Raw genomic sequence first — 18,795 nt, 5'->3', positions numbered from 1 at the left:
TTTCCACCTGTTACATGTCAGACGCTGACGATACAAAGATGAAATAAGCCTGAGTCCTTGTCCTGAAGGAGCTGACATGTTTGAGGGGGCAGGTGTGCAAACATCTCACCTCACGGTGCTACGCTCAAGATAACAGAGATCTCTCTGAATTGCTGGGAGATCACAAGAGGACCACTCAGCCCCGACTGGGAGTGAAGGGAAGTCCTCCTGTTGATCATGAATTCAAGGATTCATTGGCCTAAGACGAAACTTGAAGGATGAGTAGAAGTTAGCCCAAAAGAAGCACTAGGTTACACTAGTAACCAGTAAACTTGCCCACAGCCGCAGGGTGGGTCTCCTCAACCCCCAGCCCACGTCCAATGACTCCCCAGCACACCTGGAGTAAAATCCAAGGACCTCACCCGGGGCCGCGCCTACCTGCCCACCTCTCCTCCCCGCGCTACCCTCCCACATGATAAAGGTTTTTTTTTTTACTTTATCCTGAGTTCTCTTTTTAGGAAGACCAAGTTTAAAAATAAGACTATGATAATATGAATTTTAATGAACGAATGTCCTCTTAGTTTAAAAAAAAAAAAAGGTGACGGAACAGTGATGGGAAGAGTGGGATGCGGGAAACAGGGGCGCCCTGCACCGCGCCTCGCCCTTCCCTCCGCCAGTGTGGGGAGAGAGCCACGCCTGAGGCGATTAGACGCTAAGCGGGTGCCCTCCACGGCTCGACTGTTCATTCACAAACTGCCCAGCGCAGGCCTCTTTCCTGAGCCCTAGGCTCTCGGATCCAACTTCCCACTGGCCATCTCTGCCTGCGTTTCCCACGGTGGCCTCTTAAATTCTTACGTGCAAAGTAGAACCTGTGGCCTCCCCTGTACACCCCACCCTTGCAGCTTTATTTCTCAACTGAAACTGATACCACCACCAGCGTCCCCGTCAGCAGAACCCCTCCCCCTCCCCCAACCGCACTTGGATGGGCCTTTGCGACCTTTCCATTCTCCCCCCTACAACCTTCCCCACTCCTTCCCCTGTTGATGGCCTGGAGGCTAACGTTTTGAGCGGATCCTTTATCATCTTCACCTGAGCTACTGCACCGGCTTCCTCACTGGGACCTGCTGTCCCAGCCTGGATATCCCCTCACTTTCCCCCTGATAGAGGCTTGACTGACACCTGTTGAGTGGGACGCGGCTTTGGGAGGTGCTCACGGGAGCCTGGAGGGAGGTGGGCGGAGCAAAGCCAGTACAAGGATGAGTTCCTGAGGTCACCTGGCTGGGCAGCCGGGCCCCTCCCACTCGTCAGGCATGTGCAGGTTGCCTCTCTGACTGTCCTCCGCCCAGGAGGGACCAGGAGACGCACTGACCCAGTGGCTCCCATCCTTCACCACTAGGGTGTGAAACCCTGCACTTTGGAGGCGCGGGGAAGGGGAGTGGAGCGAGGCACCAGGGGCACCGGACCCCCGCCCAGTCGCATCCACCTTCCTTCCCAACGTCTTCCTAAAATAGAAACCTGCTCACACAGCCTCCCTTCATAAAGCCCTCCAGTTCACTGAGGCTCACAACACAGCACCACGCCCACTGGACTAGAGGATAAAGGCTGCCTGGTCTGGCCACCACTGCCCTCCCCACCTCGCCCCTCCCCCCAGACCCACCGCCCCGGCTCCGTGTCAGAGCACCTGCATCGCCTGCACTACTTGTCGTTCTTGTCCATCCTTCGTGTTTGTTCATCCGTCCACCTCTTCTCCTCCACCTGGTGGATTCCACTCATCGTCTAAAACTCAACCCAACTGCCACGTCTCCCGTAGAACCTTCCTGGCTCCTACACACGTCCCGCGCCAGGCCCACAGAGAATCAGCTAAGGCTCCGCCCACCTTGTTCCTGTAACACAGTTACGAGGAATAACGCACACAACTCAAATTCCACCTGTCTACTGTCTTGATTACATGCCCGTCTCTCCCCTACCAGCTACCCTTGAGGGCAGGAACTCCTGTGTCTTATTTTTGTATTTTTAGTGCCTTAAACAGGGTTTGGCCCATAGGTCATGCACAGTGTTTGCTGAATAACAGCATGAATTTGTCACTTATAATGAATCAGCCACTTTGCTAAGTAGTTGATGTGTATGTCACTTAAAGGCAGGCGGGAATCAAAAAGTTGCCCAAGTAAACTGCACCTGGGAGGCCACCACCAGTTGGGCAGGGCAGGCAAACATGACCGGGCACATGCAAACAGCTGAAGACCCCCATCCCTCTACCGCTTGTCTTTTCCACCACAGACAGCAGCTTTCTCGCTATGCTGTTCACGTTTTACCCTTTAAAATATAGTCCTGTGAGAGCAACTACTGTAAACTGTGTGAGTTCAAAATCCCCAGGAACCTGAAAATGCTTTAGAGAAAGAACTGGGAGGGGAAATGAAGGGAGAATAGGAAATCAGGGTAAAGCATTCGGGGCAGCGACCAAGGAAGAAAGCCCCACACACAAGCTCTCCGCAAGAGGACAGCGCTTTGTATCAGCTGCTAAGGAAGGGGAGCATTAAACGTCTATTAACGTTGCCCGTCTTCAGAAACCACTTGGCTGAGAGCGCCTGACCTGCCTTCTGAAGCTGTGGCCCCGGCCCTTCGGCTACTGGGGCTGCCCTCAGAGCACACTTCCCAGGCCTAAGGAGGAGAGGACGCCAAACTCAGTGTCTAATACCCTAGGTAGCTCTCTCCCCACACTGTTGAAGGCAAGGGCGAGGTGCGGTATAGAGCACCCGTTTCCTGCATCCCACTCTTCCCATCACTGCTTTTTTTTTTTTTTTTTTTTGAGGTTTCTTGTTTTGTTTTGTCTTGTTTTTTGACTAAGAGGAAGCTGTCAAACGGCACAGGGGCTCAGGGCCGTGGTGAAACATTCCCGCTAGGACCCTATGCTCTCATTATCTGGTAACAACACTCAGGTTTTAAAATCCTAACCCATTGCCGAGCTCTGTAGGATACTAAAATATTTAACTACTCTGCTAGAATTATAAGGAAGGGAAGGGAAAGCACATTAAAAAAGCATCATCCTAGCAAATTGGGGAAAATGACAGGCTATTTGAAAACTAAAAGTATTGTTCTTGGTACGTATCAATATTTTAACATGATTCTGTTTAATTCCCTTCCTTTTCACTCCATCTGAAACTAGAAAGAAATAAACGTAAAAAGGCTGGGCTTGTATCTCCATCCACCATCCAATCAATAAAGCTCTCCTGCCCAGCTGCCTGCTACCCGGCCACGTGGCCCTGAACGGCAGATAAAAAGAGGAAGACGCCCCATCGTTTTAAAGGCTGACAGTCCGGGACCAAGGCCCCCTAGGAGACGTTCTTTTTCTGTGTTCATTCCATAGGCTGTGTGCTCGGGTTTTTAAAATTGTTGGTCTTTAATATACTTCCATTCCTTTAATGGAAAAGTTATATAGATAAAGAATTTCTTTTCTTCCCAGTCATAAGCGCAGTCTGCATCCATGGTCTCTACTTACTCTCTCCTTCAACTATAAAGTCGCTGAAATCTGATTTCTGCCTCTGCCATCTGATACTGAGACTGCTCTTGCCAAATGACAATGGCACAGAGAATTTCTACTCTTTAAATTAAACGACCTCTATGTGGCATTTGACATAGTGAGTAACTTTCTGAAACTCTTCTCACTGGAGCCTGTCTCTCTTTGGTTTTCCAGAGCGTGCTCTCTCCCTCTTGCTGTTTTTCCTTCTGTCTGCTTCTCAAGGTGGCATTCTCAGATCTATCTCGTTCTAAGACCTCCCGATAAATTGTAGGCACACCCTTAGCTTAATCCTCCACTAGGAACCGGTGGCTTCCAGACTTCCCTCTCTAGTTGAGGTCTCTTCCCTTAATACCAGTCCCATGGTCCAATATTTATAAAATATCTCCACTTGGATGTCCCATTTCCAACGTAATATACCTAAAACCAAGAGCTTCTTTCCCCCACACACCTGCTTCTTCTCCTCTCCTTCTCCTTACCTGGGTGAGTGGTGGTCCCCTCCAACCCAGGGACCCTACGAGAAATCTGGAAGTCACGCTGACTCGCATCTGTGCACAGCCCAGGCCCTCAGCAAGCCCTGCCTCTCCCAGCCCTTCACCTTGCTCAGCCCCACCCTCTCCACCATCCAAGTCTGACTTCAGGCCTTCATAACTGCTCTCCTGCGTGATCTCAGCAGCCTCCCTTTGACCCCCTCCAGTCCAGAGCAATCCTTCTACAATGCCAATCCGACCTCATGTCACTCGTGCCTCAAACTGCCTTTCCATCTTCGCCAACATAACATTCAACGTCACCTCCTACTAGTCTCTCATCATGCTTTTCATTTCGCTCACATTCTGAGCTACTTACAATTCCCCACAAAAGCCATGATCTCCCGTATTTCTGTGCTCTTGTTCTAAATGGATAACATTTTTCTTGACCTGGCCACAACCAACAGGTTCACCCCAAGCCTACTCCGGGTGCGCAAACAGTTCAAAAGGAAGCCTTTGACGACCCCTCCCCAAGCTGGGTTAGGATTCCTCCAGGCTGTAACGGTAATAATTTGCAGCAGTTGCAGCAAAAAATAACAAAACAACAGCTAACATTTACTGCGGGTAATCAGTCCCGGGGTTCTCAGACCTAAACGTGCATAAGAAGCACCTGGAAATACGTTAAATTCCAACGTTCAGATTCAGCCGGTGTGGATCTGGGATCTACCTGTTTAACGATGTATTCTACGCGGCTCTGACACAGTTGATCCAGGAACGATATTTTGAAAAACGCTGAACTACTGGCTCCCCTGCAATTCACTCAAAACGTTGCCGCCTAATTGATATTCACAAAATAGCTTTTATAATTTTAAAATATCAAGTACTTGGCACCAAACACGATTATGTGCTTCACACGTACCTGTCAACTGTCTTAAACCCAGTGAGGCTGGTATTATCTATACATAAAGGAACAAAAGATTAGCTGGATCAGATTCACGCGTGGGGATGACAGGGGTCGAGCTTGGGCCTCGTTCCAGGTGACCATCTTGGGTCATTCACTACTATATGAAAGCAATAACCAAAAGTTTCAGTGGCGTCCCCATGACAGTCAGCTGCCTCAAATCCTTGACCTGGATTTGAAGACGCTTAAGAGGCTGCCCCTATGTGATAGTCCATTTTATGTGTTAACGTGACTGGCTAAAAGATGCCCAGATAGCTGGGAAAACGTTATTTCTGGGTGTGTCTCAGGGTGCTTCCGGAAGAGATGAGCATTTGAATCCTTGGACTGAATAAAGCAGGTGACCCTCCCCAACGTGGGCGGGCACCATCCAATCCGTTGAGGCCAGAATAGAACAAAAAGGTGGAGGAAGGGTGGATTCACTTTTTTTCCTTCTTTGAGCTGAGACATCCGTCCTCTCCTGCCCTTGGACATCAGCTTGGGCCTTTGGACTCAGACTGGGACTTACACCCTCAGCCTGCCCTTCCCCCTTTCTCAACTGGGACTTACACCCTCAGCCTACCTTTCCCCCTTCCTCAGGCCTTCGGACTTGGATCGAATTACACCAGCGGCTTCCCTTGTTCTCCAGCCTGGAGATGACAGATCTTGGGGATGGACATGTCGGCTGCCATGGTGTGTGAACCACATCGGTTCTGGTTCTCCAGAGAAACAATACGGATTTTGGTACCGAGAGCGACTCTAGAGGAACAGAATTTTAAGGATAAGTTTTCTGAATTGGTTCTTAGGATTCTGGAATTTTCTCTCTCATCTGACTAGATTTAAGGATGCTAGTGAGCCTATTTCCAGTAGTAAAGCGAGCACTGATGGCCCGTGGGGTGAACTGTTTATAGAGATGTGCAAAGTACCTGCACTGCATATGCTCAACCAACCACTTATGAGAAGCAAGGAGCTGAACGGCTGTACGTGATACTTTCAAATATTTTTGGAAATCTAAGGAATGTAGTGACACTGGAGGGTTCCTCCTAATGTCCCAGGCAAAGTGGTGAGAGAAAAAGATGAGCTCCTAATTCCCAGTACACCGCGCCCTGAATGCCCTCTGATAATTCTCCCATCCACATCTCCTTTCCTCTTATATTGTAAATCTCTTCTCTAATGCCTTCTTAACTACCACAAGTACTCAGCTCTTCCTTAAATAAAATCCTAAGATCTCACAAGTATCGAGGACTTGGTAAGATGGCCCTCTACCTCGTAGGTGAGGAAACCGAGGCTCCGTGGGGAAGGGCCGTACCTGGGGGCACAGTGGCCGAGCCAGGACGAGGTCCTGGTTCTCCTGGCCTGAGGCCGGTGCCCCTTCCACACAAAAGACAGCCTCCCCTCACTAACCAACAGGACAAAATGTCTTGCTCTTCCTGAGGATGAGCTTTATAGAGCGATGGGAATGTTCTACAACCGGATGGGGGGATGGTGGCACAACTCGATAAATTTCCTAAACATCATTGCACTGTGGACTTAAAACGGGTGAATTTTAGAGTAGGTAAACTGGGCCTCAATAAAGCTGTTAAGAACGGAAGCTTGCCCTAGAGAGTGGGGCAAAGTGGGAAGCGAGCGCGAACACACAGAAGGCCGACAGCAGTGTGCCGCAGTTACCGTGACTGTTCCCTCCTCGAGCTGGGGGTCCCCGTCCTTCCTGTCGTGTCAGCCCTCTTACTTGCCGCACTGGAAGGTAAGCTCCCTGAGAGCAGGGCGGGGACCCTCAGTGCCTTGTCCTCTCCCATCTCCCCAGCTGCCCACGGCAGGCCCTTCAAATATTTGCCAAACGAATGAATGCGTGGGAAGCACGCAACCTGTTTCTTACCATCCACTCGTTCCGGCACAGAGAATCTGGCTTCTCCCCCCGGCAGGGGCTGACAGCCTGCCTAAAGTCCACAGATATGGAGGGGCTTCGGGGCGGAGCTGGGAACCTAACCACTGCTCTCCACTGCCTCCCATAAGCCCCGAGCGCATGTTAGCCGGTGTCATCACCAAATCTGCAAACAGCTAGACTACCTGCATCCCAAGAGAGAGCCAAAGTAATTTGCATCATTTCTTCATTAAGAGAGGGATGTGTACATTTTTTTCTAAAGCATAAGAAGGGTTTAGGAGTAACAGAAAGAGTGTGGATTTTGGAATCAAAACACGGAAGTGTGAGTCCAGACTGCTTGGCTGCGTGATGGTGGGCAGGTTCCCCAACTGCTCTGAGTTGGTTCCTGCACAAAATGAGGAAAACGCCACCATCCTCGCAGGCTCACCATGAGACTTTAAGGGAACAGTGCCTGTGACGCACCCAGCACCCTACCTGGCACGCACCAGGCACTCAAGAAGGGCCAAGCGAGACCCGGGGAAAATGCATCAAAGGGGAGAAAGTCAGAAGACAGCATGAGTGAGAGAAGGCAGGGAGAAGGGCAGAAAGTGGGCGGAGTACATCTGTGTAAGTTTAAAACACACACACACACACTTTAAGGGCGAGCATCCTGAGAGGTACGTTAGCTACATTAAATGGCTGCTTTGCGGGGACTGGAAGGAATACAAGGGAGATGAGCGGGTCACACGGAACGAGACCACGGCCTGTGTGAGCAGCTGGTGACGTGCGACCCAACTCACCACCCCACAGAGCTCTCGTTCGCGCTCACACGCGGGCAAGAGAGAAGGTGAGGCCAGCCTCTCTGCCCATCGACTTTTGTCCCCAGACTCCCTGATGTTCTCTCTCCCGTCTACCAGCTGCTCACAAACTCTCCCCCAGCCCCCACTGGCTCCCACGGGCCTAAGACCCTCCACAAATCCCCCCCGGCCCTCATCTGCCACAAACGACCCAGCCACGGCCCTCCTTCCCCTTCAGAGGCCAAGACCGCTTGCCAAGGGCTTGTTTCTTGACAGTCTGCCCGAAGTCTGCTGTTTCTAAAGACCGTGTCATCGCACAAACTAAAGGCTTCAGGATTTACACCTTCCTACAGGAACTGTCTTGCGGTTGGATCATTTAAGAACTGAGGGCAGGAAAGTGATCCACTTCATCTGGGAAGCTTTGGGAAAGTAAACAGAGGAACAGAACTGGACAAGCGAGACCCCACTGTTTAGGTTTCTGCTGCCCCAAACAGGTAGGCACTTGTGGCTCCTGAGCTCGTACGGTGCGGCAAGTCCAAGTTGGTACGTGCTGTAAGCGGAAAGTATACCAGGTTGTGGACACTGAGTACCAAAAAATACGTTAAATGTCACATTTATGACTTTTACCTCAACCACTTGTTAAAATGATAATATTTTGGATACACTGGGTTAAATAAAATAAATATATCACCTGTTACTTTTTAAAACGTGGCTTCTTAGAAACACTAAATCCTTGGCTCGCACTATACTTGTATTAGAGAGCACTGGCCTGGACCCCTCACCACCGTCTTCAGTCACTGCTTTACCACAGGAACACCCTCTGATAGAAACGTAGGGCAATCTGGAAATCTGAATAATAGCTTCCCTGTTGCCCAGTTTCACACTCATGGTGTTGAACACGTCTCCAACTCCATGTCTTTTACAGTGTTCTGCCTTTGCTTTCAGATGGCTGGAGTGAGTCTAGAATTTCTCATATATTTTACATGACCCTTTTAGCCACATTGATTTTAATTTTCACATTTTTGGTAACCACATCAAAAGAAAAATTTAAGATGACCTGAAGGATGATGGCTCGGTTTATGAGTCTGAGGAATGCTTTTCTGTCCTCTTCCTTGCTGAAGTGTCAGGTTTTCATGGTGGTCACTCTTCTAGTTTACCAATGCATGTCAAAAGTCAACCATAGGGCTTCCCTGGTGGCGCAGTGGTTGAGAGCCCGCCTGCCGATGCAGGGGACGCGGGTTCGTGCCCCGGTCCGGGAAGATCCCACGTGCTGCGGAGCGGCTGGGCCCGTGAGCCATGGCCGCTGGGCCTGCGCGTCTGGAGCCTGTGCTCGGCAACGGGAGAGGCCACAGCAGTGAGAGGCCCGCGTACCAGAAAAAAAAAAAAAAAAAAAAAAAAAGTCAACCATAAACAACAGCTGGGCCAAAGCCAAAGACATGGTAAGAAAAGAAACTACAGACCAATATCCCTTATGGACACTGATACAACAATCCTCAACAAATACTAGCAAACTAGTTCAACAGCACATTAAAAGGATCATAGACCATGACCAAGTGGGATTTATTCCCAGAAAGCAAAGATGGTTCAACGTATAGAAATCAATCAGTGTAATATACCACATTAACAGAAAGAAGGAAAAACCCACATAGTCGATCTTAATTAATGCAGAAAAATCATCTGACAAAATTCAACACCCTTTCATGATAAAAAAAATACCCAACCAATTAGGAAGAGAAGGAAATTTCCTTAATATGGTAAAGGCCATAAACGAAAACCCCATAGCTCATACCAAAAGATCGAAATCTTTTCTCCTAAGATCAAGAACAATATAAGGATGCCTGTTTTCACCACTTCTATTCAACATAGGACTGGACGTTCTAGCCAGAGCAATCAGGCAAGAAAAAAGAAACAAAAGGTATCCAAAGTGGAAAGGAAGAAGTAAAACTATCTCTGTTCACAGATGACATGATCTTACATGTATAAAACCCTAAAGATTCCACATACAAAAATGGTTAGAGCTAATAAATGAATTCAGAAAAGTTGCAGGATACAAAATCAACACACAAAAATCCGCTGTGTCTCTATATGCTAAAAATGAAAAATCTGAAAAGGAAATTAAGAAAATAATTCCATTTCTAATAGCATCAAAAAGAACAAAATACTTAGGAATAAACTTAACCAAGGAGGCAAAGACTTGTACTCTGAACACTATAAAATGTTGCTGAAAGAAATTTTACAAAACACAAATAAATGGAAATTCCTTGTTCACAGATCAAGAAGACGGAATATTAAGACGTCAACAGTATCCAAAGCAATCTATTGATTCAATGCAATGCCTATCGAAAATCCCACAGCATTTTTGCAGAAATAGAAAAGCACATCCAAAAATTCATATGGAATTCCAACAGATCCCAAACAACCAAAACAATCTTGCAAAGAGTAAAAAGGCAACTACTGGGATACAAATCCAAATATATAATTACCAAAAGAAATGTTCTAAAATACTTTAAAAATAAGACTACATAGTATAAAGACAAAAATTATAAAGTATAATTATACAAAGTTACACTAAATATACTCACAATAAAGACAGTAAAATATGGCAGAGCTAACACCAGACACGAGTCCATGTTGATCATAAATGAATGAATTGAAATTCTGATGATAAAATACATCAGCACATTATATCACAGGGAAAGGGTCAGTCTCCCTAAAATATAAAAAAAGATCTTAAATAAAGAAAAAACCACTACCACCTGCTGGGGAAAAAAAATGAGAGGAGAAAGTAAAAATGACCTTAAATATATGGAAAAAGAAAAAAAAATCGATGCCTTACCCATCGATGCCTTACCCATCAATATCTACACACACACACACACACACACACTCACACACTCACACACAAATACACACACATTTTGAACTATTTGGGTAAAAAAACAAATTAAAAAATCACAATTTTGAAACACCCAATGAAATAACTGATCTAGGCAAATATCAGTGGATAGGTTGTCAGGGAATAGGATGTTCATTGTGATGCCAAAACATTACCCTGCAGAGCACCTGCTAAGTCCAAAGGGAAAAAATGTACCTTTATATCGGTGAGATCAACCAAGCGACCAAATTCAGCATCCTAAAAGTGAACAGCCTGACATGATACCCTCCTGAGGGATTCAATGTGAAGTACACAGCATCTTTCCTGAAATGTTAATCTGAATCTCATCTCGTGCCTACTTTACAGGAGGTATAGCAGATAGAGGAACAAGCTAAACTACACCACGAGGAAACAGCTAGACAAGCACAGAGGGCGGGGTGGTACTTCACAGCTGGTCTGGCTCAAGGAGTCAATGCCAAGGGGCAGAGGGGAGGCGACTGTTGGAGATAAAGAGAGGAAAGAGCTCTGGCCAAACACAATGACCCGTAACCAGACACGAGTGCAAGCACAAGTAACAGGCCACCTGAGGACGGTGAGGGACTGGTCTTTAGATGAAATCAGATTTGTTCTCCTCTTAGGTGTGCCCGTGGTTTCATCATTCAGGATGGACCAGGTTACCCACAGTAACAAAGAGCCCAAACTCTCAGTGGCTCAGGACGAAGGTCTATTTCTCACTCCCACCTGTGAAGCACCGTTTCAGAAGTAAGATGCTCCCCGATCTACTGCTCTTTGTACAAGACGAATTCAGCTTTTCCTTTGAGAATGAGAGACTCCTACTGATCAGGGAAGGTGGTTGCAGGCAGTGCGCCTTGCAGTGTGATTCTCCTGCCATTTTGCATCAGAATCTCCAAGATATTTTAAAATGCAAATGCTTTATCGCTATGTAAATGCTTTTTTAACCCCAGAGTCCCAACCAACACTTGATGAATCAGAAACTCAAAGCTAGGGCCTTAGGAGTCTACACTAAGTCTTATAGCTCCTGAAGGCTGCTTTCAGTTACACATCCCACTATTTTCTAAAAGTTGCTGTGCAAAGGATAGTTTACTTGCTCGGTGATAACTAGAGTAGCATTAATACTGTTTATAAAAATGGCAGAAATTCGTGTTTGGTTTTTTTTTAATAAGATGGCAAGCACTATAGTATACTCTTTTAGAGACAACCAACCATTCTAAATTACAGGCTTTTTTCTAGTACAGGTTCCTAAAGCTTATAGTGACTTTTAAAAAAAATTTTATTGGAGTATAGTTGATTCACAATGTTGTTAGCTTTTGCTGTACAGCAAAGTGAATCAGCTATATGTACACATATATCCACTCTATTTCAGATTATTTCCCCATATAAGTATAGTGACATTTTTAAAAAGAGCTTCTACATTTTATTTAATTAATCGAGGTATGCTAATGCCAAATGGACAACTACACAGAGCAGCCAACAAAATATCTCAAACCTGGGTAATGAAAATGGACCGATGTCATTCATAGTCTGCAACTGCTCTGTGTAGTACTGCAGGTGACTGCAGGCATTTCTTCCAACTTGGAATGCCAACTGGAAATTGTCCAGTATTCTGAAGCTGACCTTCTGCACAAGGAAAAAAAGTCAGAAAACACTGGTTACACATCCGTAAGAATGGCCAGAACCCGGATCACTGACGACACCAAATACTGGTAAGGACGTGAAGCAGCAGGAATTCTCATTCACTGCTGGTGGGAATGCAAACAGTAAAGCCACTCTGGAAGACTGATTGGCGGTTTCTTACAAAATTGAACACACTCTTACCATCCACGCCAGCAATCATGCTCCTTGGTATTCAGCCACACAAAAATCTGAACACAGACGCAAATGTTTATATAGCAGCTTTATTCATAACTGCTAAGACCTGAAAGCAACCCAAATGTCCTACGATAGGTGAATGGATAAATAAACTGTGGTCCACCCGGACAATGGAATATTATTCAGAGCTAAAACGAAATGAGCTACCAAGCCACGAAAAAACATGGAAGAACCTTAAATGTATATGACTAAGTGAGAGAATCTGTAACCAATCTGAGAGGTTACTTACTGTATGATTCCTGCTGTATGACATTCTGGAAATGGTAAAACTATGGAGACAGTAAAAAGATCGATGGTTGCCACGGGGTTGGGGAAGGGGAAGGATGGTGGAGCATAGAGGATTTTTAAGGCAGTGAAAATACTCTGTACGATACGTAAAGGTCATTATACATTTGTCCAAACCCACAGAATATACAACACCACGAGTGAACCCTAAGGTAAACTATGGACTTTGGGTGATTATGATGTGTCAGTACAGGTCCATTGCTTTTAACAAATGTACCATCTGGTGAGTGATGTTAATAATGGGGGAAGCTATGCGTGTGTGGGGCAGGGGTATATAAGGAAATCTCTGCACCTCCCCTCCAATTCTGCTGTGAACCTAAAACTGCCCCAAAAATAATAAGCTTAAAAGATGTTAACCTGACACTACCCCCTGCCCTGCTACCCCACCAAATAATTGTTTTTTAAAAAGAGAGGTCTTCCAGCCATCTTTATTTAGCCATGATTCCCCAAGCTACTTCTAGCCTAAGCAACTTGTTCAAAACACCCCCAAATAAAGTCACAGTCCTCTCTGCCAGGCAACTTCCTGTGTCTGATCACATCCAGGCCTGTCTCTGGAGAGACACTGCACCTTAAACGTACAAATTCGTTGGATACCACCTTCTACCAACAAGTTGAGAAGGACACAATAAAATACTGATATGACAGCAGGAAGTGACAGGATCACACAGAAAATGTAGGGACATTATCAACTGTATCTGCTGAACCTTTTAGCACACTATGCTTCTTTTAATATTTTGGTAATTACTTCTGTATATAATAATGATTATTTATCAACATCCCCTTTTGAAAAATTAACTGCTCAAACCTTATACTGTGATGACTCACGGTGTCATGTGCAGGTCCATCTGCTTACATGAGGGAGAAAAAACCCTACCACAACTGGATCCCATTTGTTTTTTCAAAAAAAAAATAATAATTCAATGTAAAACATGAACATTTAATTACCTCTAAACAATGTATGTAATAATGTACATGCTATACAATCCCAAACACACTGAACACAAATGCAATCTTATAAGACATATACACAACTACTTTTTGCCAACATATACCCTGTAGGTCACTTAGGATGTTAGCTGGTTTCTCAGCCCAGGTGTGAGCATATAAACACACATATATATATGCCTCAAACTGAAGATTAAGATAATAAACCAAAGAGTTGAATGTAAGAAGTCTGCCGTGGAAGATGCTAAAACCACAATCAGTCACTGGAACCAAGTAACAAGGCACAATAGCTTCCCTTTGTGGTCACAAGGCTTAAGTTTCTCGTCCCAGTGCTTAAATATGGAAATAGACATGGCTAAATCACAAACTCTATTTTATAGTGCATTTCGGTCACTGTTTAAAAAGAAGTATTTTTCTTATTACATAATGCATTACAGAAAAGCATTGGAAAAATAAATAGGATAAGCTCATACAATAAAGCCTTTTCTTCCATTTGAAAAAGTTATTTATGTTCAAAATTAATATAACCGATGTAGGTGTAATAAAAAGAAGCATAAGGGATGCTATGCAGATTTCCTAGTACCCTTCAATCATATCTTGTGCCACCCATGTTAAATTGTCCATTTTAAAGCCAGCTGGGTGATATCGTCAACTGAAAGTCATTTTCTTTCTTTCTTTTCTATTTTTTTTTTTGGTGCTTTAATAATATGTACTAGTACAGAGAATAAAGTTATCAATAACGTGGCAAAATGAAACTCTTCCTAGCATTTAAGTTTTTTTGTTAAACATTAACTTTGTATTAGGCTATCCTTAATTTTCCTTTTTTTCTTTTTTCTTCTATGTTAACAGAGAAGAAAAAAATGTTTCACAGAGAAAAATTCATGCAACCAAGCAAAATCTAAACTATCCGTATTCCCTTTTTTTGACCCCAAAATTCTTGGGTAAATTGAAAGTTTCTTCTAGGAAGAACAATTCACTGAGAGAGAAAACAGTTTAAAAATATACATATATGTACTATTCATTGTCTCTAAGAACAGTTTAGGGCTTTAGCTTCGTAAACTTCCATACTTATCAAAGGAATAAAGCCAACCACGAAACAAGAATCAACAGGATGCAGTAATCCATTCATAAAAGACAGTCAAATGTGCTTACACACATACAGGAAATCAACAAGGTAAGTTGTAAATAATAAGTCGTCAAATGTAGCACTAAACAAATTATAAGCAGAACAAAACCGTCGGTTTCGTTAATTTTGACCACGAAAGTGGGACCAGCCAGACATGAGCTTGGCAGTGTCCTTCGACCACCGTTTTGTTTCCACAGGGGCACTGCAGCATGCAGCTCCTGCGGGGGCCAGGGCAGCTGCTCACAGATACAACAGGACCGACCAAGGGAAACACACGACCAACCATCTTGCTCTAGGCTCTAAAGCTGAAGAGTAGTGCAATGAATAAACTGAGACTTTAAGGCTTCCTTAGAAATATTTTTCATGGCACTTCAACAATAAACACCACTAATAGGCAAATTTTGCAAATATTCATAGTTACACAATTGAAAGTACATGCCATGTCAATTATTAAGTAAGGGACCACTGTGTCAGTTTTGTTTTCTGGCAGTCAAATCATACTTATGGAAGGCTATTCCTAGTTGACTGTAATTAACATGTAATTCATAGACATGTCGGCTCACTAGTGTACAGTACAAACTGCACGTGCAGTAAACCGGCCAGTACCACCTGCTTCTTAAAGAGCCGAAGGCCATTCATTTCTTGCTAGAAAGACAGCTGAACTGCCTTCTCTCACAAGAGCAGTTAGCATCCTGACTTCAACTACCAACCTACTGGTAAACCCTAAGATCATCACTAGGCAAATTCCTTGGGTCACGCACACAGACCATCCTCACCATAATCCACTTCTCGCACCGCAGGCAGCCAGAAAAGTCTCTCTGAGCCTAACACGTCATTCTGGCCACGCCATACTCCGAGCTGACCACAGCAGGCTCCGCTTTGGAAAACTCGTCCGCGTACTCGCTGTAGCGGTTATCTGCGGGGCTGCTGCCCTCTACAGTTCGGAGAGCATCGTTCACAGGCAGCTCTAGAGTCTGCTCCTTGAGACACAAGGAGGTTCTGAGGGCAGGTGATTCAGGACGAACTGAATTTAACAATTCCTTGGTGAGAACTCCATCTGTCTGCTTATTTTTATGTTGCTTAATTTGCTAGAAACAAATCCAAATTTGAAAAAAAATTACAAACTGTACACGCTACAGGTTCAATATATGTTAGATGAAAGTACACAAAAATCGAGCTTCTGCAAATGTTCTCTTTATGTACGATGCAAAATTAAATCTCAAAAAATTAAAATCTAGTGTAGGTGAGACATGGTTGAGAATCCCAACTGTGTACAACTTTTGCGATGGAAAACATATTTGACAGAAGATCACTAGGCCTTCATATCTGAAAAGCACATACATTTCCTAGAAACTATAAAAAGTAAACATTTTATAATGAGAGAAATATATATGTGAGACAGTCACCCTGAAATCACAGCTATATAATGTAACAAACACACGCTCATTTAGTTGAAGGTGTGACGGCCTGAAGAGCTTTCTTATGTGGTTTTCCTACAATGGTTTGGTAGGTGAGCACGACAGGCTATAGAATACAACAGAATTTTTTTGATTTTAAGAGATTTTAAAAGGATTCTTTGGCAGAGTTCCACACTCTCTAGATCCTTGGACTGATCTCCAGACAACCTTCTTGTACCATCTATATCTTGGGCTTGCCTCTCCTACAGGTCACTCAGGCAGTCATGACCTCCTTATCTGAGAGGTGACCAGCAACACTCCTGTCTGAGAGGCAGACAGGATAGTCTCACTGAGTTATAACAATTGGCCAGGATTTCTTAAAACATGGACTTACTGATCCTTTTTGTTACATATAATGGTAAAGAAACGTCTTAGGGTGGAGAAGGATTTCTTAAACAAGATATACAAAAAGGCATAAAACATAAAGACTGAGCAATTTGACTATATTAAAATTCACAGTAACTATATGAAACATACCATAAAGAAAATGGAAAAGATAAGAAGAGACTGGACAAAGCCATTGGTGATACCTTTAACTAAATAAGAATTAGTGTGTGGTATAGAAAGAATTCTTATAAATCAGTAAGAAAAAGGCAAATACGCCAACAGAAAAATGGTTTGAATAGGCCATTCGCAGAAAGGGAAAAATTCAACTTCACTCGTCATGGAAATCCGAAACTGCAAATAACTGAAATGTCTAGCATAGCTGAATTGATGGACTGTGATACAGTCACACAAGAGAATACGATACAGTAGCTACTGATAAAACAGATGAATTAAAGCTACGTGTATCAACGTGGATAAATTTCAAAACAATGTAGAGCAAAGTGAAGCATGACAATGTGACAGCCTTTGTATAGCTTTAAAACGTGGTTTCTTAAGCGGAGTGAAGGGTACCTGGGCATTCATGTTATTTGTTGCCCTCTACATCTTATACATAACTACTTTCTTTTTTCAATATATAATAAAAATAATATTTCAAACCATATGCAACAATATTATAAATTGTTTGTGGATATAAACATATATAGAGGAAGTATAAAAATAGGCACAGGAATGACTAACACCAGATTCAGCGCAGCAAGTGTAGTGGGGAAGACTCAGTAGGGCTCACAGGGTCTGCAAATAGATCGATAATGTGTCTTCCCTTCAAACAGAAACATGAAAAGTCTGAATCAAATACCGTAAATCTTAAAACCTCACAAAGCCAGGTGGTGAATAGCCTGATACTATATCTCTATTTCTCTATATATTATACTTCAAATAGTTCAATATATTTTAAAATTCAGAGAAAGCGATTTAAACTAACCTGTTCAAAGCAGAGGAGACCTGATTTTGAAGCAACCATGAGTACTTACAAGATTTCTATTGATACGTATACTACATTTACACTGAGAGCACCAAGTAAGGAAACAAACTAATTTAATATTCCAAATATATTACATCAGATACTTCAGAATACTTACAGATTCTAAGTCTTTAACATCTTTCTGTAACTGCTTATTTTGCTCATTCATATTCATAATTATATTAAACACAGACTGCCTAGGATGCAATGTTCGATCAAACTGGTGGTACATGTTTCTCCAAAACCTTTATGACAAAAAAAGAAAAAAAAATACTTCAATAAATTGTGTTGGAGAAAAATTGAGTATAAATACTTCAATAATGCCAGCTTACTTGAAATTGAAAGATACTGTATTTGGCTCCAAAACTGCCAATTTCTGAGACGTGGAACTGTAGAGAGGATTGAAGTACTTCTCCTGGTCATCCAAAAGAAACGGCCACAGGGAGTAAGTCTTCTCCTTTAACCTAATGTGATGAGAAAAACACGAAGATCTTTCCCAGAGACGCTAACGCTCATTTTTATAAAGCAGGCAGTCATTTCCCATGTAGATTTAAGTTTTAGTTTTTACTTCTATTCACGGTCTAGCCTCACCTCTGAATTCTTCACACTTAACACTGTACATACTTTTCTGTATGTATGCTACACTTCAAAACAAATTTTAACTATTAACCCGAGAGTGTGAGGGGTACTCAGCTTCAGAAAAACAGACAATAAAATCTTTACAATAAGACTCAGTTCTATATCATACTGTCAAGATAGTTTAAGTTCAACTATGATTTATGTTAGACCTCAGCTAAATAGGAAAGAAGAAAGCCTATTTCAATCAACTGTCTTACTTGAGTTCTTCTCTTTCCTTCTGACAATTTCCAATAAAGTTTCCAAATTGGCATGAATGAATATGTTCATGGATCTGAAGAAGAAACGCTTCATTGAATTCGAAGGCTTGTGGAAACTGTTCAGTCAAATGCCACACACATTCCAAGAACTGAGTAAACACCGGTGAAACTTCCTTTGGGTCACCATCCAAATGGCCACACCTAACCCCCCAGAAAGTACAAGCTTTTGAAAATGCCACTGAAAGAGGTCAACTGTTCGGGTATTGTTAAATTTAAATACATATCCCCCCCCCCCGCCAAAAAAAATCGTAAAACATTGTTACATTGGCATTTAAAAAAAAAAAAACTGTCATTTTTTATTGAAACAATTTACACCTATGAGTTTTTCAACCACAATTTTAACAGGTCTGTTACATTCTAACTACTACAATGCAGACAAAACGGAAGGTAATAAACTGCTATGAAAATTAACAAAAGT

General features: G+C 43.5%; 1 protein-coding gene across 12 annotated transcripts in view; it reads right to left on the bottom strand.

The window, feature by feature from the left end:
* Positions 1-18,795, bottom strand: part of MTMR6 (myotubularin related protein 6) — a 50,762-nt gene that overhangs the window by 8,994 nt on the left and 22,973 nt on the right. For 4 of the 12 annotated variants that reach the window (XR_016388751.1, XM_089899721.1, XM_089899726.1 and 1 more), the window contains 5 exons: positions 18,318-18,518; positions 17,814-17,945; positions 17,600-17,726; positions 11,938-12,068; positions 5,481-5,656 (listed from right to left, as the gene is read on the bottom strand). Coding sequence is in view for 11 of the 12 variants with exons in the window: in XM_089899721.1 (XP_089755847.1) it covers positions 5,518-5,656; positions 11,938-12,068; positions 17,600-17,726; positions 17,814-17,945; positions 18,318-18,518 (730 nt within the window). In the remaining variant the exon portion in view is untranslated. Of the gene's footprint in view, positions 1-5,480; positions 5,657-10,137; positions 10,266-11,937; positions 12,069-13,521; positions 15,765-17,599; positions 17,727-17,813; positions 17,946-18,317; positions 18,519-18,795 lie in introns of those variants that run through there. The other 8 variants (XM_030762462.2, XM_022574511.3, XM_089899724.1 and 5 more) reach the window with 7 other exon arrangements.

Source organism: Delphinapterus leucas, chromosome 18 (assembly GCF_059928025.1).
Source record: "Delphinapterus leucas isolate spDelLeu-1000000601 "Yukka" chromosome 18, BTC_Dleu_Yukka2, whole genome shotgun sequence".
Taxonomy (NCBI): Eukaryota; Metazoa; Chordata; class Mammalia; order Artiodactyla; family Monodontidae; genus Delphinapterus; species Delphinapterus leucas.
This window is presented reverse-complemented; position numbering and strand designations above follow the sequence as displayed.